Source organism: Amphiura filiformis, chromosome 6 (assembly GCF_039555335.1).
Source record: "Amphiura filiformis chromosome 6, Afil_fr2py, whole genome shotgun sequence".
Taxonomy (NCBI): Eukaryota; Metazoa; Echinodermata; class Ophiuroidea; order Amphilepidida; family Amphiuridae; genus Amphiura; species Amphiura filiformis.
Genome location: NC_092633.1, coordinates 9825691 through 9853472, shown reverse-complemented (window position 1 = coordinate 9853472; position 27782 = coordinate 9825691). Strand labels below are relative to the sequence as shown.

The window sequence follows — 27782 nt, the reverse complement described above, 5'->3', positions numbered from 1 at the left end:
ACGCCCGTATGAATGCACGGACCGCGCAAGGCGTATGGAACATCACAATCTCTCTACTATTAGGGATGTCACAGTGGCTGCTCAATTATTCTGGCACACTGTGCATGCAAGCATAACAGTAAATTGAAAAGCGCGCGCATCAAAGTTGTTCAATTTTGGCACACATCCATGTCGAAAAATTAATTTCCTCATATGTGCTATTTATCCCAATTGTTTGAATTTTTAATATATGGTGTGTGAAACCTTTCTTTGACTACCATCGGGTCTTTTAAAAATAAATTTTGCTTCGTTTAAGAGCTACTACCTGTTTTTATGGATTGTTGAAGATCCCTCATACATCAATAAATATAGACCTTTGTAATAAAAACAAAGAAACCTACCACCATTTAGCTGAAATACTAATTTTTCTTAGCATGTAAATTATTTCCGTCGACAACGAGTAATATTACAAACCACAATAGCTCTAAGCCATTGTGTGTGTCCAAGGCCACACCATTTTTGTATACACGGTAAAGTGGAATGGCGGTTCCTTTTACCATTTGCCTTCCCATGTTAATCCAGATAACAAAATGTTAATTCAAAGTCTCATTGCAAATGAATTTTTTTATTTACTTTTCGGATTTAGCTTTGAACAATGGTGACACATACCATGTTTACAGAAAAAATGAAAATTAATTCCAGACACCGTCAAAATGTCAAACTTTGCATTTTTTGTATTATATTAAAGTAATTAACTGCAGTTTCTTTATTCAACATCATAAAAGGTTCATACTTGACAAGTCTATGATGAATGAAAAGACTTTATAATTAAATACTGAAAAAACCCACAATTACTCATGCCTAATTTACATAATAATATCATAAATACATAATTAGCTGTAATTAGCTAATTTGCATAATTAATTACTTTTTGTGTATTTTTTGTTATCAATTGAAAGAACTTTATGTGTGCAAAAAAAAACGCACCCATCATGCACGGTTTTCTATTGGCATCAATTTTGCATATTAATTAGCTGAACTTAGTCATTTTTCCAGCTTTAATTTGTCTGCAGATTGGCCGAAATTGCTAAAATAGTATATTTGGTTAATTTATTATAATTATTTAATGATAGATTTTTAAATTGTGTTTTCTTTGACGAAGTCAGAAAAGTCAGCATGTAACCTGTGATACTTAAATTAACGCTGCTTTTTCAAGCAAGCGTCCAAATAAACCTTCAAAATGTGCCAATTTTGTGATTATAGCAATTTGTGGCAGATTTGCATTCCATTTATGAGCATCCTAAAATTGACACTACATCACAATGCATTGACCGATTTCAATTCCGTTTTCTTCAAAGGACCTCTCTAGGGAAATGTTAAATCCTACCTACTGTTGTGAATGAACCTGGATTCTCCACCACTTGTTGTGAATGAAACTCACGAGTTCCGTCAACCAGTTATTTGGTGAAAGAAATCATACCATAATAGCCGGCCGACGGATCTCACAGTTTCCCGGGGAATGGCTCACTGAATACGCGAAGAGAAATAGACAGATAACAACATATATCTTCACTATAATCTTTAATTCCGCATCTCAAATATAGACAAAGTCTCATAACATGAATTATGATTTCCCGTACGCTTGCGATGTTTCTCCTTCAATAGCTGGCTGACGACTACCAAGAATCGTAGGCAAGCGTGATCGATGAGAGAAAGACCGCGGAGCGATATATTTAAATAATTGATAAATCGAAAGAAAACAGTGCCATAACACTCCGTTTACCGACCTACAGTGCCAAGTAATTTCAGATCGTATTCTGTTTGTGCCTAACAATAAAATTTAATCGATTACTGCAATCACCTATTTAACACTATAATGGAAAGTTTAAAACTCATAACGCCACCCTGCTAACTGCCTAAATCATTTTTGTAAGTTTGAGAACAATTACAAAATATGGTTCAAACATGCATCCGTTATGTAATTACCTTAATCATTTCTGATTATTCCTTTTCATTTGTCTCATTATCATTTGTTCCTGTTGAAATATTGGTGAATAAATATGTTTAAATGCATGCTTGAACCATATTTTGTGCTTGTTCTCAAAATTACAAAGAATGAGTTGGGCAATTTACCGTAGCAGGGTGACGATAATTACAATAAGTAAATTCACATTGCCAAACAGGTGTAGACCCGGAACGTCGTTTCTGTTGTTGATGTTAACAATAATTTTAAAAAAATTGTGTAGATATTGTCATCCATTTACCCATATCAATGTGACAATAGCCTGCGCTCCGTGACAATAGCAATGTATCAGCCACGTGTTCAAAAACGTACTAGGCCTAGTAGTCCGGGTACACATCTGTTCGTTATTTTTACAATTAGACAGATTCTATTTTGGAAATACTGTACATGCTGTATGTGCTTATTTAAGCATCAAGCGGCAAGTTCGCGTAAAAGCGCGGCAACCAAATTATTTTGGTTAATTCGGGTATGCTAAATTCAATATTTTTGTCTGCCAAGCTATATTGGAACTCCGTGACCCTAAAACATATACCCCAAACCCCTACATGCTCATATAGGGGCAAAAATTAAAAATGCTCCAAATTCACTAAAAACATGTCAAATTATTCTTGTGGGTCTATGGATCATAAAAATGTAACTATTTACGCGTAGAACATATAGTTACCAAGTTATGAGGCTCAACAGGTCCAAGGTCAATTTATATGTTATACAGGGATCAAAATGGATGCAAACTGTTTCAAGGGATTCAGAAAAAGAATAGTTCTTACTATCTGCAATGTCAAGTTCAGAAGATAGATGAAAAATAAATACAAATTCTATTGAATCCTATGGAATCCTACATATCTTTTGACTCATTACTGTGTAACTTGCTAACTAGACATCACAGATAGTTCAAACTATTCTTTTTCTGAAACCTCTTAGCTAGGCGAACAATGTGCTACAACCTTTACGAAAATTTGAGCAACTTTTACTTTTGACCCATACACAACAAGCAAATCGACCTGTGACCTTTTGTGCCCCATCCATAATTTCTTAACGATATGTCGTACACGCACAAACATTACATCTGTGAGGCCAAACGCACAATTTGACATGTTTGAAAGTGTTATTGGAATCAAACTAATTTTTGCCCCATATGCGATCCTATGGGATCATTTGGGGGTCTTTTTAAGGGTCACGGTCTCAATTTGGTAATTTAGGTTGAGTCTTTAAAATATTGAGAGTTTAGTGAATGGTGAACGTGGAAAAATTTCAATGTTGTTATGCAAGTATATAAACCGCAATGGAATAAAATAATAGCTATACCATGATTACCAAATTGGGGGTGGAAGATTTTTCAGAATTTTCTTCACCGGAATTCACTGTGGTGACGATACTGAAATTTGGCCAACTTCATACAAAAAAAGGTCTGCGTTCAACACGATCAATTTCGGTGCAAACATTTGAATTATACTCTATTGTATAATGTCCGGTACAAGAGCGATTTCTGTTGAAGAAAAATCGGAAAATCAATCGTGCCTATATTGGCAGACGCGTAAGTTCCTCCATCTCCCCTGTGGTGGTATATTACAAACCACCCTCTCCCGCTTAGAGTACGACTTATCTATTCACTCTTTTTAACGAAATTAATTGAATCTACTACCGATATCGTATCCGATCCGATAAGGTTTAAGTACGCCTACAGCAGCACCCGCTTTTGGTTTTAACCCATCCAACTCGGTAGTAACACATCTGGCCACCGCAATTGTTGGACACACACTCCCGATAGATAGCGGTGTGTACGGCATAGTGATTCGCGCAACGAGTTCTCGACCACGGGTTGTCAGATCCGTCCTTACATGGATTATTGCTACCGCTGTAAAACACGAAACAAACACTTTTTACAATGTTCAATCACGCTCAAACCATGTCAACATAAAAATCACGAAAATCAATTTTTGGCCCGGGGGGCACTTCCATTATGGATATGCATCATGTGCCTCGGGATAGGCCCCCTATTTCAAACCAGCTTGTACCCAATGACCCTCTTTTTTTGTGTTATTGTCCTACCTAATACCCAATGACCCCCTTTAAAAAATTCAGGTACACAATGACCCCCCCCCCTTTTTTTCTATTTCCTGCTACCCAATGACCCCCCTGTTTATTCCCAAAGTTAGGTGGTATTTGTGTTTTAATGGGATTTTTCAAATTCTTTCATCCAGCAGCTTCCAATATTGTTAATTCCCAAGTTCCCAAGGTGGCCAAGTTTCTTTTTCGCAGTTTTGGCACTGATTTATGTGTACATCTTTTTGGCAATCTTGTACCCAATGACCCCAATTTTACAGTTTGTTATGGCCCCCTTTATTTAAAGTTTCATACCGAATGACCCCATTTTTATTCAGGTTGTGTACTGAATGACCCCATATTTTTGTAATTGTACATTTGACCTGAAAGCCCCCCTACTTTTAACATGGTCGAGGCACATCCCTGCCATTTCGGATAGGGAGTGCCTCCCCGGGTTTTTTTGGTTCTGGGTAATTGTTATAGTGCCCATATTTGATGTTCAATTTTGGAGGAGGCAAAGCTCTTTGGTAGTGCAGATCCTAGGCATTTTGGTTTCTGCATTGAAAGAAGACGGTTTGGACATTTTGTGACCCCCGTGTCAGCTGACATATCTGACACACTATAGACGAATCCAACGAGTCAAGTCATGGTCAGGATTTGGTCGGACATTTTTGGGTAGCCGCTAGCACCAACCTGGTGTTTTGAGCGTTCAATTGTGCAAATAAAAGCCGCCTAACACCTGGAGAAGATGCAAGGACGAGGGGGGTTAATAGAATAATATATACAATATAGATAATTCCGCAGGTAATCCCGTCGCATCTATTCATACATTGTCCTTTTGTTCGCAAGTACATCAATGCATAGATACCGCGTGTAGTTAATCCGATTATTATATCACTTCAACAGAGAATATAGAAGCTGTGTGTTTTGACAAAGGGAACTGTATTGTTTAATCATTCTTTTGTCCACCTGTGTTTTCGCGGAAGGTGTAAAACGGGTGATGGAATGCAGTTTAAAATGTCCGCCAAGGCCGAATCATTTCACATTTTGGGTGCATTGTAGCTGGCGGCTACCCAACTAAAGGCTGCTAGTCAGGTTTAGGAATGCGTGAATTTGGATTCCTCTATAGGGAGTTGACACACGAATGGGGATAGGTGATATCTGTTCATTTCAGTCTCTTCTGCAACGTGCAATTGCAACGATCAAAACACTGTCAATGTCGTACCAAAGTCGTTTCGTTTCAGCCACACATCGTGTTCAGTTTCAACTAACAAACATGCACCAGTTTTGAATTTTTCCTACGGCACTGTTCATACGCTATTTGTACTATCATCATGTCACTAGTAGCAAGGTACATTCTTAAGGGTAAAGTAGGTTTTGTTTATTTGCTTTGTTTATTTGCTTTGTGCACTGTGAATTTCTGTTCTGTGGGCTCTGGAATTTGCCATTTTTGACCATCGCACTTTGCCTGTTTTTGTGCCTACATCGGTTGTTTGGTTTATAGTGTCTGTTTATGTGCACAGTTATTTTCATCACTTGTGCTAGTGCACTTTTGCATTCCCATTGATTCATGTTGTTTGCAGGTTTAGCACATCTTTGAGCCTAGGAACTGGTATCGAACTTTACCTACTTCTAATGCCTACATTGGCTGTTTTTGTCCCCCCCCTGCGTACCGTCTAGTCGGTATTTTACTTGACTCACGTCAAGTTGGTGTACCTTGCTTTTTTTCTTTCCAGGTAGTAAGTAGTAAATGAGCAATGTGTCGTTGGGTACCAATGAAGTTTACAAAAAACTTATACTCCAGCACCTGAGGTCCAATTTTAACTATGAGGGTTATTGGACTATGCTTCAGACCACTTGGCTCATGTGAGGCCACATCGGGGCTACCAAAGTATAGCATTTGGTAGATCAGTCAACACTATAATTAAAAACAGAGATAAAAAGAATTGATCGCGTCCGATGTCACTGTCAATTACGATCCTTGATTGTTACACGGGTTAATAGCGCGTAAAAGGAATACTGATCTATCTGGTGCTGATCGGAGAAAAGGAATAGCAGCAAATGGCGAAAAATTACGTACTTTTACAAGGCAAAAAGCAGCTTTTCTAGGCATTGTTGACATGGTGCCTTCGCGAAAGAAAGTTTCCTACTATAAAGACCTAACTTTTGAGATGGTTTGCATGTTAAGGTGCAAAATTAACAATAAGGCGCCCGGTTATACCTCCGCGTTCAGCAAGTCATCATCACGACACATGTAAACGAGCCGTGCTCGTTTGATTGTCAGATGACATCAGACGCGATAAATTCTTTTTATCTCTGTCTTTAATTATAATCATAATTATTTGAACTTGACTAGAGAGAGAGGGCTAGACCTTCTGTGTCAAAACATATAAAGTGAGAGTGTGATTATTTTAGTACAAGAAAGAGGAAATAATTATCTGAACAGAATGATCACAGTGCCATCTTATGATTTGAGCAACTTACACATGATCATGGCGATGATGGGAGCCATTCCCTTAAATAGATTTTTAGAAGATTATTCTTTTATAAAATAATGTGAAATTTCAGCTTCAATCTGCTTTTTATTCAATTCAATGGGACGTTTTGTTCAAAATCTGGGCGTTCAAAGATAATTAGGTGATTCAAAAATGTCATCTTTGTCGTTTTTACCTGTACAAATGAATGTATTGTATTTCTTATGTAATGTTTTACCGTGCGATATTTAAGGTTTTATCAAGAAAAATCAATAAAACATGTTATATCATTGTGAAAGTTTGATTTATTTGTGGTTAGGGCTAAAATAATTATGTGAATAAAGTATTGATTAAATGGCCTGAAATTTGCATAATTATTCTTTATCCTTTCAAAATCCAAGATGGCCGCCATTGCCATAGCAACCAACAATTACGGACTAATTTACTGTGGTTTTTGGAAGTCGATTATTAGAGTGTGCTGACCAAATACAAAAGCTGTGTTAAATATTACAAAAACTCACTCTGATCTTGCTAGGGTTAAGTGGCCGGCATGTTATTCTATAGTTTTTGAAATAGTTAGTTTCTGCCCCAAAAACTAAAATCAATACGAATTATTCAACTATGCAGGACAATGGACTACTTGTATTATTGTTCTTTACCTGCATTTGCATTCATAGAACCACTGTCCAAATGTACCTCCTGGTTGATATATCTGTACCGCTTGGCCTCTTAAGGTAAAAGCTGTGGTCAAACTTTGCCAGTCGCATGTCTCATCGCAAACGTTGTTTGCTAACGGCTGCTGGCGCTTTTTGACTGTAAAGATATTTAAAAAAAAATTGATTATATATCGTTCGATCGATCTACCGACCGACTGACTGACAGACCGACCAACCGATCGACCAACCGAACCAACCGACCAACCACCCACCCAGCCAAATGTGCAAATTTATGAAGTATTCGCCGTAGAAGTAGTGATGTAACAGGATTAATTACCATAGCGATGGGTTTATTCAATGCGCATACTCGAGTATGCGCATGACGTGGACATCGAGGTGTCCCGTGCCAGGGAACCTCTATTATTATCGGGAATTGCCTGTCACACATGATCGCACACAAGGTCGTAGGCAATTGGTGGGACCTCATCTGCCCAGAACATATTGACCCAGGTCAGCATACCGCCATATCCTTCCCGACATGCTTAGTAGCCAAGTCCGTAGAAGAGTGGATCCACACACTATGTACACAAATATACATTTGGCCACATTTTATTATACGATTAATACGAATTTATTAAACATGGTAACAAATATTCTCTAGCAAATCGGTTATACGGTGGAACTGGTAGGCATATTATAAATTCGGGATATTAAATATCTTTCTGACCAGCCAGATCTGCGCATGGTCAAAGACGAGGATAGACGAGTAACAGACCGACGCAAACTGGCTTAGTCTCCACATCAGCCAGTTTGGTTCCGCCCCTCCACAGGGAGCGTAACCTGTGTAAGGAGACTCGGTCGGACCTGGTGGGACCTCATCTCTCCCCATCGATTGAAAAATTGTGATCTATAATCCCCGACATTGCTCTTATGAACTGACATCCACCTGCCCGTGCTTGTCTCAGTCCCAGCCGGTTTGTGTTACTCCGCGGGTTCCTCTGTCACTAAACAAACCGTCTGGCGACAACCCTGAAATGACGATTGGTTAATGAATTTCCAAATAAAAAGACTTTCAATTGTAGATGGGACCCATATGGCTGATGAATTAGGGCGTGACGTGTGTAAGTGACACAAATATCGTAGATACCGCAAACGCAAAATATACGCAGCCACTGAAACGCCAATTCGTCTGATATCGCCTTTCATGTCATCGACTCGCAGCGCGTACTCACATACATTAGAGAGATTGCGATTTTCCAAACGTAGACGTAGGACGTACGTTAACACGTACGTTTTTACGTAGCTATGTATTGCAGTGAGGCCACATACTTTACCAACGCTCGTGTTGTGGTGCTATGTCCTATAGTCAGTCATCTGGTGATTTGTTTTGCATGAAATCAGCCCGGGGTAGTCGGTGGGGTCAGGGATCAATAAAGGGATCTTAATCCTCTCTACATCATACATAAATTCGCCCAGTCTCATTTCCCTAATATTAATTTTATAAAAAAATGGAATTTCAGTTCGGCACAGGTGGGCCTCGAAACCACGCCGCTGCTACATACAGAATACAGAAGTCCAGCGCACTAATCTACTGGACCACATGACAGTTCGGTAGCCATATTGAATTTTAAACATAATATAGGCTATAGACGAATCCAAGTAGCCAAGTCATGGTCAGGATTTGGTCGGACATCTTTGGGTAGCCGCTAGCACCAACCTGGTGCTTTGAGCGTCCAATTGTGCAAATAAAAGCCGCCTAACACCTAGAGAAGATGCAAGGACGAGGAGGGTTAATAGAATAATAGCTAATTATATATATAATGGAGATAATTCCGCAGGTAATCCCGTCGCATCTATTCATACATATAGCCCTTTTGTTCGCAACTTGAGTACATCAATGCATAGATACCGCGTGTATTAATCCGATTATTATGTCACTTCAACAGCGAATAGACCATGCTGTGTGTTTTGTAAAAGGGAATTGTATTGTGTTATTCTTTTGTCTGCCTGTGTTTTCGCGGAAGGTGTAAAACGGGTGATGGAATGCAGTTTAAAATTTCCGCCCAGGCCGAATCATTTCACATTTTGAGTGCATTGTAGCCGACGGCTACCCAACTAAAGGCTGCTAGTCAGGTGTAGGAATGCGTGTATTTGGATTCGTCTATAGGCAACTCCAACATTGTATAGACCACTTGACATGTGACGTCATTGCCCGGCAGTATGCGCGCGAATTATGACAATTTCCATTGTTCTTTACCCTGCAGTGTGCGTACGCATCGTAGTTTGCTCAGGGCACGTGCATTTCAAATCGCCCACCATATTTCATATAGTACAAGAAAGCCATTGAATAGTGTAGCGGTTTGTTTGAGCATATCGACAGACGAGTCCCTCGCCTTTGTTGAAAAACAATGATTTCATATTAGCATAATGACAGTGCTCATCAGTTAATAGCCACTTGGTTAATAGATGGGCATTATCAGCTATCAAAGAGATGTCTTATGCAGCTGCCAATCACGATAGAGGCTTGAAAACATTTTGTTATAAACCCAAAAGTGATAATTATAAGGACAAAACTGTACATGTTGGTACTTGATTGTTTGGATTCTTATATGTTGAAAATCCCTTGTAGTAGTATTTTTGTATGTGTAGTGTATATTGTTTATAAATCATACAGCTTTTCAATTTTGGGCATTAATGCTCTGTTGCACTGTTTTCATCAACCTATTTTATCGTAGTGCATTTCTTATGTGTGTGAGCCGAAATGTCGTGGTGAAGTTGCAATCATGCTTTTGTTGAACTGCACTACGCCATAACTACGGTGACGAACACCGGTTCAAATCCTTTGTTTGGAGCCAATCGATAAAAGAATGCAGGGCCTCTATCTATAAGTTAAGAAGTGACGTAATAATCGCAATAGATGAATACAATGTTTGAATAGATCGCCCAACCATGTCAACACAAGCAGATTGCACTAATCACCTGTGTATGTCTGCAAACATAGATTGAATACAATACAGCTCTTTTCAAAAATACTAATCTTATAGGTGCGAGTGAACATCCTTTCTTTGACATCTATGGTTCAATGCATAGGTACCGCGTGAACGTTGTTGTGCAGGGCGATATAATAAAAATTGTATTCGTCTATTACTATCAAGGGGGTGACACTAAATTCACGGTTGTTATATCAAGCACGCAAACGAATGACAAAATCCCGTTGGTTTGCTATCTAGAAAATGAGGCCAGTTATCGATCCGTTATGAACCATTATGAATAATTCATATTCGACCCCATGATCAAGTTGGCGAATACTGACGCGGTAGTTTTACGAACTTTGTCTGTTCAATGAGAGTATAGCGCGCCCCAATACATCTGGGCACAAAACACTCGAAAACAAATAATGAAATGGCGGACAGGCATTTCCCATCAGGCATCGTGATATGTTTTTCAAAGAAAGTCTACTAAATTAATTTGGAAATGACTGTTTGCAATAGTAGTGTCGAAATAAGGACTTGCTGTCAGTAATGCGAAGAAAATGCGTGACAGGTCATGAGGTGTAAGGTATGAAATACATGTAGAATTTGAAGTATAGAAAATATTTGACATCACATCTGACCTTCCATTTTGGCGCCATTTTGAATGTGTGTTTCTATTCGTTTCCTTGCGTGATAATAATTATCAATCTGCAATTATCAGACATATTGGTACTTGGCTTCCGGAGTGAATAAGTATTTTTAAATGTATGTAAAGAATTTCACATCATAGTGCCATTTCAGCTATGCATACACAACACCAAAATGAACCAACTTCTGATTGGTCACAATCTGCGTATTCCGGAAATCGAATAAATCAATGTCCTTGAACATTTTAAGATCCATTTTTGCTTTGACTAGCTGGATGACACTGTGTACACTCAATTATATATCATTGTGAATTAACATGTCTTTTAAATGCAGACGAACCGTGTTTGCTTCTAATGTATTCGATAAAATTCCATATTATTGGGATAGGATTCTATGATGCAGCCGGGTGCCGCCACGCCTTGCCACCAACTGGCTTTAGCTGTAGCAGGGCTATGACACTCACCTCATTTGCATGGCAAAATTACCCGTCTCCTCTGCAGCCAATTTGGTTTCGCTCCATCGAAATCAAGCTGGTCACGGAGGAGACTACCCTCCTTTGTGTTTGTTCATTTGTGTATGGAGAGCCCTTTTGGAGTCTATAATGACTTAGGCTACGCTCTCAGCTAGAGTCCGACGCTGCATTGTACTAGAAATACCTTTTTTGTGAAATCGCTATAGAGCCAATCGGGAACACGTATTCGTTTTGAAAATATAGCATTAAAATTAGTATCACCCTTGTGGCCCCCGTGCAGTGGAAAACCTTAATTCTTTCATTAAAAGGAAATGGAAATTAAAAAACACGGATCTACCTGTGCACCTATAAAATGGGCACAGCAATTTGTCTCAAATATGAATGAATTTTAAGAAACATACGGGATATGATGAACATTGACCTGACGCCATGATAGTAGGATCTATTAGTCGTTTTATATACAATGTATATACCGTATTGCCATAATACCAATATTTGTCATTATATATGATGAGTAATATAATATTTAGCAACGTAAATGTGCAGTTCATATGCACAATCGAATACTGATCTTTATGATATTCAGGTTTTTGTACATCACATATAACATGTCACATAGGAGGTCATACGTGTTGACCTTCATCTATTGTATTTGTTCATCTGTGTATGGAGAGGATTAACGCCATTAAAACTCCATCAGTATTAGGGCGTAGTTCAGTGAACTCACCGGATTGCTGTTCCAAGTACTTTGATAATACAGATAATATGTATTAATGGGTCGAGGCGATTGCATTGAAAAACCTAATAAATTATTCATAACAGTTACGTAATCAATCGATAGTGCGGACACTTTTCATTTGCAAACCACCAAAATTCGTGATCTTTTAGCGTTGGAAAAGAAACCACGTGAATAGAGTGCCCTCTCAAGAATATCAACTCTCTGGCTGTAGTTTCAGTCGCTGGAGCTCCGCACTTCAGATGATAAAAAGGCATGTAAATCTCAAAGTGTATACACTTGATACATTTAATATTTGGCCTTTCTTTTATAACGAAACGGTATACGAAATATACCAGCTTATAGTTAATAAAGAAAGGTGATTATATGTATTCACTTATCAATTTGGCATGGATGCAGGCCCCGTCTGCATAACATGACTACCGCCCGCAATACGCCAGGGCACAAATTTGAATAACAATACGCTATTTACATATCAATGCGCCTCATGCTAATGAGTTGAGCCCTCTCCGGGAATTGCTCTATGTTACTACGGTAGTTAATCCGATTAATTATGTCACTTCTGCGGTGAATAAACTCAGCTTTAATTCACAATGACTCATTTACATAGGCTTTGGCAAAAGGTCGTGTTCATTAGCTCGAGATACTCTAGCTAAAATACAGGTTTACATTTACTATCTTACATTATCTTGCTGTATTTCAGCTAGAGCGCCAGACAAATAAATAAATAAATAAATAAATAAATAAATAAATAAATAAATAAATAACCGATCAGGAATTGTGCATATTTGAACGTGTTCCTAATGTTCCTAAAATATCTGAGCCAAAATTTCCTTGCCCTCCCCCCACCCAACTTTCGACCTGCAAAAAAAAATGCTTGTCCCCCCCTTTTTGACCTGCCAACCAATCTTTGCCCCCCCCCCTCCCCCTATAATACTTCACCACCTCGGGGATACACAAAGTTATTGCACCACCCCTCAGCTGTACAAAAACACATGATATTTTGACTATAACATTTGTAGAGAAACACTCGTTCTCTACGTTTCCTTTACCTAGACTCGAGGTAAAATCAGCCTATTTCCACGTGGAACCATGGTGGAACGTACATTTTATTTAATGCTACGTTGAGTCCACAATGTCAAATCGCAAGGTAATTTTTTATACGCAAAGTATCACACACATTTCAATAGACAATCTCTGCGTATGAATATTGTGTTTAACTTTACTCCATTTTTAACACATCGCTGTACCCTTATTATAATGATTTGTTACAAACAAAAAGGATCATAATAAATAATTCGTATGTTCATTATCTTTGACTGTCTTTAACATATTGTGAAATGGACAAATTTTGTGCATTTTCAACGATGTATCTACGTCGATTTCGCACGTGGAATATCTTCAAAAATAGCTAAATACGTGACCTCGCTTCGATACAGGAGAGTGGTTTTGAATAGATCAACGTACGTCCGATGTCTACGTTTGGAAATCGCAATCTCTCTATTGTGTTGATTTATATCACCGCATGACTGTCCATCAACTTGCCTTATTTGGCAACTCTATATTTTACTGAGTTCATTCAGCAAATTAGGAAAGACGTACTATGAGGTTGCCAGACGGTTTGTTCAGTGACGAAGGAGCACAAATCGGCTGGGACCGAGACTAGTCCCGTGCAAGCTGTCTTATTTTTGGTCACTTTTTTTCTACATTTTCGACATTTTATTCATTTTTAGCTATTTTATGGAAACTTAACATGTGACTTTTGATGTATGTTCGACTTGACTGCTTACTGAAGCTTCAAGATGGTTTCTGGATGCCTGTGCTTTTCACGGTAAGACCGTACAAGCTTCCCATCCCCATCCCAAATCCTTTGATTACCATACTTTGGCCATTGTTTATGATCCTTAACTTTGACTTTCATTACTTATTCGTGTCGTGATATAGAGTATAGACTGCATGCAGGTTATCATTATTATTGATTTCCTTGTTTATATAAGATGGCATGATGCAGTCATGTCTACAGTAGAATTCACCTCGACCTTTGCAGGACTTAAACCCCATTAAAAGCTATTAAACCAAGATAACACTCATTGAAACAGCTCAACTGATTAAATCGGATCTTCTCTGGCTGTGCACATGTGTCTGTTTTATATGTGCGGTATCGCAATGAGCTGCTATAATACAGCTTCAGTTGGATAACCGATTATAAAGGAAACGCAAGGAAACAATGGTATGTGGACCTTTGTTAACGAAATGAGACAATGACCTGCTTTTTGTTAACCAGCATTCTTGAAAATGAGCAACATAATGATTGTTGACTTAACACGGTTTGGAAATAATTTCTTCATATTTTTGGTGTTATCTGTCGTTTACATATCCTTCCTAAAACACAAAAGTGCGACTATTTCCAAACACCTAAATTAGCTAAAAAGTTAGGACATGTTACAAAACTATATTTTCTAGAATTTCATAGAATACTTTAAATGTAGCTTGTACCGGTTTTTTTTGTGGCATCCTTCAGAACGGAGCGGTCCGTTACCAATATAGCTCAATACTTTCGGTCAAATCTCCATTCAATTAACACGGGGAGTTGGCTAGCTATGAGCTAGCTATGCCTTGCCCTCACTCATATTCTACGAAAGTGCGACTATTTCTGAACATCTAACCTAGCTGTAATTTTAGGTCATGTTAGAGAAATATATTTGCTAGAAGTTTGGAGAATACTTTACATATTGGCCGGTTATTTTTCACACAGTGATGTTAACTAGGCAAATGCAATATACTTCTAACATACACTATTTGTAAAGGTCGCGCGTCAATGGTGAGAGCACTGTGTATTGTGTATAGGAAAACGGACAGTAACTGCAGTATGGTCTACTCATTCAAGGTCACCATGTCAATGGGCCTATCTTGTCCTATGCTCACTCAATGTATCCGTCATTTGCTTCCAGGGCCAATCCTACTGTGAAAGCCATGGGAATTCAGGCAACAACTCCAAATACAATACCGGGATACAATCCTAGCTATATCCAGGATGTTTCTTGCCCAAACGATGTCCTTTGGGCTAAACTATGACGATAACGTGCTCAAACACTGTCCATTACAAAGTTATTCACGCTACTATTCACGCAAACCTATGAAACTGAAACCACAATCACTGATAAAGCTGAGTACTGTTCCATATTCACCGCGGAGATCTCACCTCCTTTACTACTTTTAAAAGAGAATAGAACCCATGCTCGGTAATGGTAAATGACGACCTTATTGCATCAGAATGTAATATCTCTACTGATGCCGAAATTGTGTGGGCTGAAATACACTTTAAAGGTCAACACTTGAACCACTTATCATTGGTTCCTTTTTACTGACCTCCACGCTCGCCATCAGCTAATCTTGACCAACTTACCATCACGCTGTCTGATGAAATTCAATCCAAATTCAAAAATGCCATTGTCATCCTGGCAGGAGATTTTAATCTCGCTGATATTGATTGGTCAGAAAGGGAAGTAAATAAGTACGCCATTGAACCATCTAAATGTGCCCTCCTTCTCAATATCTGCAATGAATGATTTTTCCTGAATAAAAAGGTTACAGAGCCAACGCGGATATCAGGAGCCACTAAAAACATTCTGGACCTAGTACTCACATCACATCCCAACTTTGTTGATTCCTGTACAGCTGTAGCGGGGTTAAGCGACTACGAGGCTGTTAGTTTTACCTTTAACACCAAACCGAGAATCAACAAGAAAGTCCAAAGGAAACTTTTTCTCTTCGAGAAAGCGGATATGAGAGTCGGAGATGACAGACTTCCGACATTACTTCCTCAATATTGACCCCTTCTCTCGACCAGTTCAAGAAAACTGGGATATGTTCACTGATAAGGTGAATAGTGTTATGGACAACCACATCCCTTCCAAGACCTCTTGTTCTGATCACAAGAGTCCATGTAATGAACTTCACAGTTTCTTCAGAGGGGGCATCAAGCTCCTTCAATCCTTAAAGACTGACAAAGCAACTGGGCCAGATGCAATACCAGCTCGCATATTGAAGGACACAACAGTTGAAGATGCGCCTATCCTCCGAGTGATATTCCAACAGTCACTAGATACGGGGACAGTTCCATATGACTGGACAGAAGCCAACATCTCTACTACTAGTACTACTACTACTACTAATTGACATTTATACCGCGCCGAAAACCAAAACAATTTGCACTAAGGCGCATGAAAACATAAACAATGGATGAAAACAAGAATAATATAATACATAAAACATCATAACATCAGATAAAGTCCAAAATCAAGCATAATGAATACAGTTACTGATTGAAAGCAATATTGAACAGATGTTGTTTAAGCAGTTTCTTGAAAATGTCAACTGAAGAGGCGGTTTTGATATGTTCTGATAATGCATTCCATAGTTTTGGTCCATAACAACAAAATGATCTGTCAGCACAGGTTGAATTTTTGGTCTTGTGCTCAGTGAGTATGAAAGAGGCAGTCGAAGTTGAACGAAGACGACGATGAGATGTTGAAACATGAAGCAAATCTGAAAGGTACTCTGGTGCTGTCTGATGAAGGCATTTGTAGACGATAATAAGTATCTTAAAGTCAACGCGCTGCTTAATTGGCAACCAGTGCAACTCAACGAGGTCTTTGGAAATTGAGTTTCTTCAGAGGGGGCATCAAGCTCCTTCAATCCTTAAAGACTGACAAAGCAACTGAAGAAAGGAGAGCGTAATACCAGGCTCGTCTCAATAACATCTATTTGTAGCAAAATGGTCGAGCATATTATCTTTTCCCAAGTCATAAATCACTTTGACGCCCTCAGTATTCTGAATAATGCCCAACATGGATTTCGGCCTGGTCGATCCTGTGAATCTCGATTGATCCCGGGGGCACTTCAATATGAAATGGATATAGGTGTAGGGCTGGCGCTTTCGCACTAAGGGGCATTCGGTGAGAGCAACATGTAAAAAATATGGGGTCATTGGGTGAGAGCATGATTTTTGGCATTCGGTGAGAGCAAAATGTAAAAAATATGGGGTCATTGGGTGAGAACATGGCCTTTTTTTTAAATGAAATCTTTGGGTGAGAACCAAAACAGCGTCACAAAAACCTCGAAAATCGAATTTCTAGTTCTAAATGGCTTCAAATTTCTTTATTTTTTCAAAATAAGTAACAAAATCAGTGATAAATGATGTTGCTGTTCAAATTGAACTTGTAAGGGTCTTTGGGTGACAGATCAAATGGAAAAATAGGGGGTCTTCGGGTGACAGAGCGCGGAGCGAGCATGTGTTCGTAAAAAATATGGGGTCTTTGGGTGACAGCGATGCTGAAAAAGGGGTCTTAACAGCCCTACATACGCGTCACCTCCAAAGTTGAGTGCCCCCCGGATTGATCATAACATCTCAAGACTTATCCTTGGCCAACCGTGAGCAAGTTGATACAATAGTTTTAGATTTCTCCAAAGCATTCGATCGTGTTTCCCATCAACGACTCCTGCTGAAATAGGATCACTATGGCATTAGAGGTTTTCCTCTTGATTGGATAAACAATTTCTTAACCAATCGACATCAGAGAGTGGTGATTAACCAATCGACATCAGAGAGTGGTGACAAACGGGCAGTCTGCAGAATGGGTTCCGTCCCACAGGAAACCGTCCTTTAGACGCTATTATTCTTGACTTTCATAAACAGCCTCCTATCTGGTATATCATCCAAGATTCGCTTGTTTGCGGACGACTGTCTGATTTATAGATCCATCATCCGTCACGTGAATCACTGCACACTGCACTCCATCACTGGTTGTTCAAATGGCAGATGCAATTTAATACAGATAAATGTCACGCCATGAGAATTACCCTGCGTCGGAATGTTATCGAAACCAATACCATCTTGGAGGAAGTGTTCTATCCTTAGTATCGGAATATCCGTACCTGGGCTTGATAATGACAAACACCCCCTTCTGGCAGAAACACATTAACGACATCACCACCCGTGGCAATAGAATACTCGGCCTCATTCGTAGGAATCTCAGAGCCAGTCCTCAAAAGCTGAAACAACAGGCTTATTTCACCTTAGATCGACCACACTTGGAATACTGCTGCACCGTGTGGAACCCTTATACCATGAAACTCATCACTTAAAAACACACAACGCCGCGCTGCCAGATTTGTCCTCAGCAATATTGTCATCAAAGAGAGAGTGTGACTGCCATGATCACTGACCTGGAATGGACAACTCTTGAGAAGCGAAGACAGGCAGCCAGTCTGCAGATGATGTATAAGATTGAACTCATTGCCATCAATGCCAACAACTACTTAACAGCAATGCACCCTAGTGCGACCATCCCAGAAAGAGTACAACAACGGGGGTCAAGCCCAATTAAAGTCTAATTTCAAACACGTTAAATGGAAAATCTAGCCATGCCATTGTGTTGACCTTGGACTAACAAACAAAAGTTACCACGTTGACCTTTTCGTCAGGCCTACGGTTAAGAGGTCATAGGTCAAAAACGGTACAAATTTCAAATTGCCCCCATGGAGCTCAAACTTGGTTGGTGGGTGGAACTTGGACTAACAAACAAAAGTTTCTACGGTGACCGTTTCGTTAGACCTACGGTTAAGAGGTCATAGGTCAAAAACATAAAACTTTCAAATTGCTGATATGGTGCTCAAACTTTGTGGGTGGATGGACCTTGGACTAACAAACAAAAGTTTCCCGGTGTCCTTTTGTCACACCTAGGTCAAAAACCGTCAAATTGCTCATATGGAGCTCACTATGGGTGGTTGTAACTATGGCCAAAGAAGCTCAGGTTTGCGTTCGTTAGGTCATCCATGTTCAGGTCAAATTTCAAATTGAGGGCGGAAGTCAGGTCAAACTGCAAAAAGCTGCAAATGAGCTCAGCTGTGAGGACAGTGATCCCAGCCAAAGGACACGCCCTGATTTTGAGATCCGCAAAAGCCAATAACAATGACAGCCGGGAACCGCGAAATATGGGTAACCGCCTAGTCAATAAAATATCTAAATGTCCAAAGCTAACGTTAAATAAATTATGGAGCCTCCGCCTAATGATTACATCACTTCTATGGCGAATACGTATGGTACAATCATGATCCCAGATAAGGGGCTTGTATAAAAATGGAGATACAATGGATTACGTAACGCATTGTTCCTTTGATGCCGATATGATTTGCCGAAAAGTTATTCATCACGTGGTACCTTTTGTTCAGGACAAAATGATTCGATGACTGACCTGAGAGCACTCATTTCTTCGCTTGTTGGATTCATCTATAATAGCTGTATATAATATGAATTGGGATACTTACAATAAGACTCCCTTAATGGTGCTTCTTCTACCGTGGCTACAGGTCTAGGATCTGCCCGCAATAGGTCTCCATGTTGTTGGATGAATTGCTCGTTTGGTACAGAAATTGCCCTAATTTTAAAGAGATTGAAATAAAAATATAATCACTGACGGACAGTCACAGTCGACTTACCGGTCTATCCGTCTGAACGAATACTGTAATAGTCCCACGCTGTTCCGGCGCCAAGGGGTCATTTGGAAATCCCCCCCCCCTATTTTTCTCCTCCAAAACAACTTGGGATCCTCCACCCTCTCCGTTGCCCTTCCAGCCAGAACAAAACCATGACAGAAAACTCAATATTTTCGAAAATAAAAAATAAAACATTTTCTGGCATACCCAATTCTCTCCACCCCCACCCCCATCAGCGGAAAGAAAATGAACCGCCACTGGACCTACGTGTTTCTGTGCGTTTTCCGTTACGACATACGTTGTATTTATAGAGAGATTGCGAATTCCAAACGTAGCATCGAACGTATGTGGAATCTATTCAAAATCCCGTCACAGGAGAGTGGTTTTTAGATTCCACGTACATTCGATACGTACGTTTGGAAACCGCAATCTCTCTATTGTTCTCTGCAAAACGCATGTATATGTATATTCTGGCTTAAGGTTAGTAACTATTTTCAACTGTTGCGATTTGGTCGTTTACAGTATGCGAATAGCAGTGAGCATTGACAAGAATTGCATTGATCATTTCATAGCGAGCGTGTAGAAGGATTCAAATATCACAGATATACTTTTGTAGGTCTTGTGGTTCTTGAGTTATATTGTAAAGAGGGCTGAAACCACATCACCTTTCTAAAGCCTACATAACTCATTAACAACATTAAATTAAGCAAGTTTTCAAATTATATGATTTGTAGACTGAACTTCTGCAAAACATCAAGGTGTTATTTTTCAACAATACAGTAAGCCAAAGAATTAAGGTACCAGTTATGTTCACTCCTGTACATCCTAAACATATATATGTCAAACTTAAAACCAGCAGCCAATACCTGTACCCGTTAGCTGCGATTTAAGATATCACTTGTTGAAATTGGTTAAGAATTAAAGACACTGTGATCTAAAACCCCAGGAAGTAACGAAAACAAAAGCTTTCATGTTCTGATCAGTGGAAAGCACTCCGTTAGTTCTCTTGATCGGGCATGTAATGGAGCAAAACTACAACTTTTGAATTTGCATCTTCCTTCGGTTTGGGATCATTGTGGCTTTATTTCTTGAGCGATTTTAACGAATGAGGTCTTAAATCCGAGCTAAAAAATGCAACTATTGGCTTATGGGTCTAATTATGACATATCTGCCTTTTTGCATAAGGAAGCTGACATGCATAAGGAATGAAATGAGCCCTATATATAAAGAGGCTTGATTTAAAATGTTCTTTTTGATATATTATTACCCCCCCCCCCCAAGACCTTTTATCCATCATAAAAAAACGCACACGTTCACGCCCAAACGACCTGAAGCTAATCGTAGATCCATCGTTTACGCTCATGTTAGTGACAACATTTCTACCCCAGAACCTTACCCGGGGGTAGGACCGGCCGTTAAAGATGACCATAGAGGCGAGGGGTGGGGGTGAGGCCCACCATTGGTTTCTACAGTAATATTAATGATTTTCATTTTGCTCTTGTCAAATTATTCCAAGAGCTACTGACTTTTTACTTAATAATAGTTAGGTTGAAATAGTAATTTATTTTTATTATTGAGGAGAAAATTTGGTGAAAATCGCATTTTTGTAGAATTTTTAGCCGAAAATCAATTTTGACTATAATTTCGTACATAACCAGAATTTCCCAAATTTGCATGGGCGCCTCACATTATGACGTCATGGCGATATTATTTTGATTCCTCAGGTATTAGTGTTTACTTCTGAATCGAACGTGGGGACATGGGGAAAGCCTGAATATAGTAAATTATAATTACCTTCATTTAAATATTTATGATACTCTTATTAAAACAAATATTCAAGCGATGATAGTGTGTAATATAAAAAACATAAAATTTCACTATTTTCAGAGAAAATAGTGTTTTTAGAAACAACGATAATTTGTTTTCTGCATAGAGGTTGATTTATTAATTGAATTGAGCATGCGTGTTGTGAAATTCGTTCGTTTGGGGCACTGGGCTGACGCTTTGATAAAATTCCCTTTAAAGGGAAAGACCGGAGGGAAAGCTTAAAAGCAATAAATATATATAGTAACCCTGGGAAAATGATCCCTGACTCTTGGGGAGTATGATACCGCAAAGGTCATGTGAGGTCAAAGGTCAGGTCAAATTTGAAGTTGCTGCGATTAGGCTGTAACTTGGGGACAATGATCCCTGACACTTGGGGAGTATAAAACCGCAAAGGTCATGTGAGGTCAAAGGTCAGGTCAAATTAGAAGTTGCTCTGATTGGGCTGTAACTCAGGGGAAATGATCCTTGACTCTTGGGGAGTATGAAACTGCAAAGATCATGTGAGGTCAAAGGTCAGGCCAAATTTGAAGTTGCTCCAATTAGGCTGTAACTTGGGGACAATGATCCCTGACACTTGGGGAGTATAAAACCGCAAAGGTCATGTGAGGTCAAAGGTCAGGTCAAATTTAAAGTTGCTTCAATTGGGCTGTAAGTTGGGGAAATGATCCCTGACACTTGAGGAGTATAAAACCGCAAAGGTCATGTAAGGTCAAAGGTCAGGTCAAATTGGAAGTTGCTCTAATTGGGCTGTAACTCAGGTAAAATGATCCTTGACTCTTGGGGAGTATGAAACTGCAAAGGTCATGTGAGGTCAAAGGTCAGGTCAAATTGAAGGTGCTCCGATTAGGCTGTAATTTGGATCTTTGGTTCTCAAGTGCCATGATAAGGTGCTCAGAAGGTGAAGGTGTGTCGGGTGGGTCATGGGGTGTCATTGTTGGTCAAGAGGTGTCATTGAGAGTAAGTGGTGGGTCAAGGGTTTGATGGTCGTATATCCGTAGGACCATTGCTTAATGAGATATAGTCACTTTTTTAATTTTGTGCACTTAATCCTCTATCTTTTTAACCAAATATCCTAGAGGGTCGTGTTGTATGTCAAACTTTTCCTCTGGTCATAAGGAACAAAAAGGTCAGTCGCCGCATATCTGTAGGATCATTGGTTAATGAGATATATTCAATTTTTGTACTTAGTGCACCTAACCCTGTATCTTTTAAACCAAATATCCTAAGAGTCGTGGAACACGAATCGATTGGCGCGAGGTTCATATTGGTGCGTATGCACCAAATATGTATCTTGTATCACTAGATAGAAGAGACACATAGCTATATACATTGATACTAAATATATAGGGTATACGACGTTTATAATTGAAAATTAGGCCCTTCGTAGTCCGTGTTACAAAACATGGCTCATATTATATAGTTATTTGCTATACCATCATGCAGTTATTGTTAACTACATGACGCACACAACACAGGGGCACTCACAATAGGCAATTGAACCCTACTGGTAGCGCTGTATCGTAGCTATTGTGGATGAACTAGTTAGTATCATATATCAAAAAGTATAAAAGCTATGATTTTAGTACTTTCTCTCTGTTTCAATTACTTATTCTTTTCCAAATATCTGAATATTCAACCCGGTACAAGCTTTAATAACGGGGGAACATACATTTTTATTAAAAAGAAATCCTACCATCTATCCAAACTCGCCGTGTTATTCCAATGCACATTTTACTTCACCGGGCAGCCATTTTTGATCGTATTTTGAAGATTGGCGTCATAAAACCGTCATAGGTACAAATTTAGTACTTTCTGTCAATCAATTATGGCTTATTCTCTACATGTCAATCTTTAAATAATTGGCATAGTCCTTATAATAACGGTACTCCGCCTTGATGAGTAAATGACAGCAAACAGCTGCAAACCAGTGAAAAATATCCTAAAACTCGGTTAGTGGGGCTCCGTTCGTACATGTCAATAGAGTCATTATCGATTGGATTAGTCGTCCGTAGCGGACAATTCGGTCGCTCATTGGATCAATATTATCAGGTGGTAATAAATTTGCATTGGACAATAGATTATCACAGTAAGTGCAATTTATTGGATCAGAAATAAGAACCTTTTGATTGACTTTACTCTACCGATCCTGATGAATTACTATATAATGGTTTAGTACTGCATATATCGGTTTAATCTTCAATAAGCGGGTTTATGGCTGGAAAGGTCACGGTGAATTCGCCGTGGACGTAAGTGCACTATGCAACCAATGTATTGATAAACGGTTCCAAAAAAGTAAGTCCCCCCTAAGACATTTTAGTATAATCCAAAAACGGCTTGATCAATTCTCTTGTTTTAAAGTTTGGAACATAGACTGATTAGTTATGCATCAAGTGAGGGTTTTTGTTGCTACTTTTTATCATCTTCATTGCAAAATGCAGCCATTTATGAAATTTTCGGCCAAAAAAAAGTTGCATTTTTCTACATAGGCTTTTTATGCTTCAATTTGTGTTTGACCGTTTTTTCCATTCAAAGTGAATAATTTAATCAAAAAGAAGCATAATTTAATTTAATTAAATTTAAGCTTTTCCTGATTTAGGTGTCACACATTCAAAAACAGTTTTTATGGTTCAGTGAATAAATTAAAATGAATGCTGCAGCTTATTAATGTTTTTCAATAATGAATAGGCCTTCCTTCATTTGAGATGGCTTCCAAGCATCGTTCTTCTCTGCTGTTGGCCAAGCTGGCTCCCCGCATGCTGCAGGATTTGCTGCAAAGTCCTTTAAGGTGGTGTTGTCCCTCACTTGTCCGCTTGTAACAAGTTGAGTCTTGATAACGGCCACCCATAAAATGTTTTTTGAACCATTCAAGGAATGAGCGATGAAACAAGTGTATAGGGATCCAGCATAAAAGATCTAACCAGGAATCTGTTGGTCCAATGGTTAAATTAATCAATGAACACAAGATTTATCATTGAAGTTACGGTTGTTCCTTCCTAATAAATTTAATTAGAATGAAAAACTTGTTAAATTTACGCATTTTAATGCATACAAAAAGCCAATTTAGAAAAGTGCAACTTTTGTTGATGAATAAAATTTCATAAATGGCTATATGATTACTCACTGAACTATAAAACATGTTTGAAATGTGTAAAAATTAATTCATGAACACCTTAACTAAGTTATTTTAACAAATAACAAAAAAGAAGTATAGAAACATTGCTTTTTGATTAATTTTCTTCAAGTGAAAGCGGTCTGAAACCAAAAGTCATGCATAAAAAGCCTATAGAAAAGTGCAGCTTTGTTTGGGCCGAAAATTTTATAAATGGCTGTATTTCTCAGTGAAGATGATAAAATATAACAACAAAACTCCGTTCACTTGATGCATAATTAATCGGCCTATGTTCCAAACTTTAAAACAAGAGAATTGATCAAGCCGTTTTTGGATTATACCAAAAAATTCTTAGGGGGGACTTATTTTTTTGGAACCGTTTATATAGAAGTGCGCTACAGTTTTTTAGTAAAGCAATAATGCGCGATTTCAACAAAGAATATATTCTTGTTTGTTATCCACAAAATGATAGTTTTTACTGATTAAATTATGTCCCCTTTTAATAAAGCAAAAGTAATTGCTCTTTCATTCCAGCACTGTCAATGTTTGGCGATTGAGCTTCACACAACTGGGACGTATAAATAAGACGCAAGACGAATAGAAATATACATACACTTTATACACATACACAAAACGTGTCAGCCATCACTCGATTGGTAAATTCGGAATAAAACCGTTCGGATTTATTAAACAAAAATTAAATTTTACTGTAAGTAAAGCACTTCAGGCTTAGTCTTTCACATATTATTTTAAGGTTGGTCTGAACCCTGGAATTATGAAAACTTTCGGGCCTCATAACTGCTAAATTATTAGTCTAAAGAATATAAAAGTATACATTTTTAAAATGGAAATGACTTGATGAATTCATCTGTGAGGTCCAATTTGGGCCAAAATGCTCATTTTTGGAGAAAATCCCAAAAAACGGGTTTTTTGGCCCAAATTTTTTCGTGCAACGTAACAAAAAAATTGTTTGGCCAAAAAAATTTTTTTATTAATTTTTAAAAACTAGATAAAAATATCTAGGGAGCGTTTTTTCATTTTTTTGAATTTTGACCAATTTCACCAAAAATATTTGAAATTTGGGCGAAAATCAGGCTTTTTTATGATTTTTTTGAAAATTTTGCATTTTTTGACCATTTTTGGTGCAAATTTCTCAAAGTACCCCTAATACACCATTGGGCATTACAATCCCGGGGGGTCACTCCCATTGTGGCCTGTACACCATCCGCGATAATCAACTTTTGAAAAGCACCCTAAACAAGGATTTAACCCTTGGCTAAAACAATACCCTAAACAGGGATTTTATTCCTTGCATCAAATTTCATACCCTAAATTTCATTTCCGCGTATTAGCAATTGCAATTTTGCTACCCTTTTTCCCAATATTTCATGTTTTTGACACCCTAAACGCGTTACGCGCGTATCGTGCTTACCCACGAAAAACTGCCCTTTTTACGCGTTTTCATTATCGCGGATGGTGTACAGGCCACAATGGGAGGGATTACAATCATGCACAAAGTAGAAATTAGAGAAAAATTGAGGGCGTCGCTGTGGAGCAAACCACGTATTATGGCTACGCCGGAAAATATGGATCCTGTCATACCCTGCTTTACCGCTCGCGCCGATTATGCTATCAGAAATATAAAAGTAATCACTCAAACAATCAAAAAGCAATTGAAAAATTAAGCAACTTCATGCAAGCATGCAATCAACTTACCCATCGGGCAACCGAGGTACAGTGCACACTTGCGGACGCAACCATGCACCAAGGCAGTACGGCATCAAACTCAAAAAGCATGTCAAAGTGAACACAATCTTCATATCTATAAATACGAAAACAAAAATTGCATTCTAATTTGCATTATCAACAATCAGTAATGTATTTAATGATTTGCTTTTAAGATGCATATTTTTGTGTTTTTTCGTATTTATTTGTGTTGAGAGTCTTCGCGAAATAAACTGTGGGGTACATTGCCGGGGTAGATTGTAGTCTCCTCCATCCGCCGCTGGTTGGATTCCACTCACTCCACACGAACCGTCAGATGATACAATGACAACAACACGTGCCCATTTTGATTGGCTGAATCAAGTCGGCGGCGGAGTACACCTAGTATGTGTTACAGACCGTGTACCATATGTATTATCCATAGGGAGAGAAACTACTGGGAACCACACACTCTCGGACAGCCGCTTCGCGGCTGGCGGCTCGTACTCGCCGCTTCGCCGCTCACCCCCCTTGATCACGAGTCCGACACTATCTCGAGTCAGTCTTTGACAAAGACACCAGAACGAAATTACAACTGACCTATGGAGCAGTACTGTGTAAATACACATAATCATGCATAACTCGCAAATGCAAAATCGGAATCAACTGAAATTTTTGGAATAAGCTTTTTTCGTGGATATCTACTGAAAACATGTCATAAAAAGAGAATGCTAGGACCACGAAATACTTCTTTAAAATGAACAGAAAACATTTATGACAATTACTAGTTTTCCATTTACGCACTTTGATATTAGTAAAAAGGAGATTTCAAATTCGTCCAAAAATATCGCGCACACAGAAGTTCGAAATCAATTTGTGAAAATGAATGTGTGGATGTTTTACTATGTAATTTGCTTTTTTCTTCATGTTTTTGCTGTATTTATATGTACATTGTATTTTAGCATTTATACTTATGTAATTTAATATTTTATATGTGTTTTCTTTTGTAAAATTGTTGCATTTCAGTTTTTATACTGCTATGACAATTGTGTAATAAACCTTTAATGAATGAATGAATGATTCATTAATCTGTCATTTAAAATTATTTTACCATTCTTATTCGTCGAGCATTAAAATTCTTTTCATCTGGCGAGGTTCCCTGAATTGTAAAAGCTATTTCGTTTTTTGTCATTCATTTTTAATACATTATTTTGTGTTTATATTCGCTTGCTTGTAACAAAGTCATCGCTGAAACCAGCGGACGAATTCCAATTACTAGACGAATATCAATGACGACACAAATGTGGAATATAATGACATTTGAATTGTACTTTCTACTAATATGACCAAAGTGCGTAAATAACTGTTAAAACCCACATTATTTCATCTGTTTTTGGTAGGAATAAAACCAGTATACATAATAAACAATATTATTAAACAATGCGTCTTACATTATGGCTTTAATGACAATACAAACTTACCTTTGATGATTATATAATACTTACTGTGATCGTGCTGCTTGCAAAAGTCCAGGGGAAAAAGTTGCTTGTGTTTCTGATATGATTCTTCACTCACACGGTACACGCTCTGCAATAGATTAGCTTGAAATGGATCAGATCCGTGATGATATTCACTTAATACG

General features: G+C 38.5%; 1 protein-coding gene across 1 annotated transcript; it reads right to left on the bottom strand.

The window, feature by feature from the left end:
• Positions 1-1543: 1543 nt before the first annotated feature.
• Positions 1544-27782, bottom strand: LOC140154941 (uncharacterized). The gene is made up of 5 exons (XM_072177602.1): positions 27646-27782; positions 26153-26258; positions 19333-19442; positions 7179-7332; positions 1544-3857 (listed from the first exon to the last, which is right to left on the bottom strand). Exons 2-5 carry the CDS (start codon positions 26254-26256, stop codon positions 3671-3673), a joined length of 555 nt encoding a protein of 184 aa, XP_072033703.1. The 5' UTR covers positions 26257-26258; positions 27646-27782; the 3' UTR covers positions 1544-3670.

What these genes read in the sequence shown, in the direction of transcription:
- LOC140154941 (XM_072177602.1), bottom strand. Translation starts at nt 26,256, where the DNA reads ATGAAGATTGTGTTCACTTTGACATGCTTTTTGAGTTTGATGCCGTAC. An exon ending in GTACCTCGGTTGCCCGATGG is followed by an intron (nt 19,443 to 26,152) that starts GTAAGTTGATTG and finishes CTTTAAAATTAG; the next exon opens with GGCAATTTCTGTACCAAACG. An exon ending in ACCATTAAGGGAGTCTTATT is followed by an intron (nt 7,333 to 19,332) that starts GTAAGTATCCCA and finishes ATATCTTTACAG; the next exon opens with TCAAAAAGCGCCAGCAGCCG.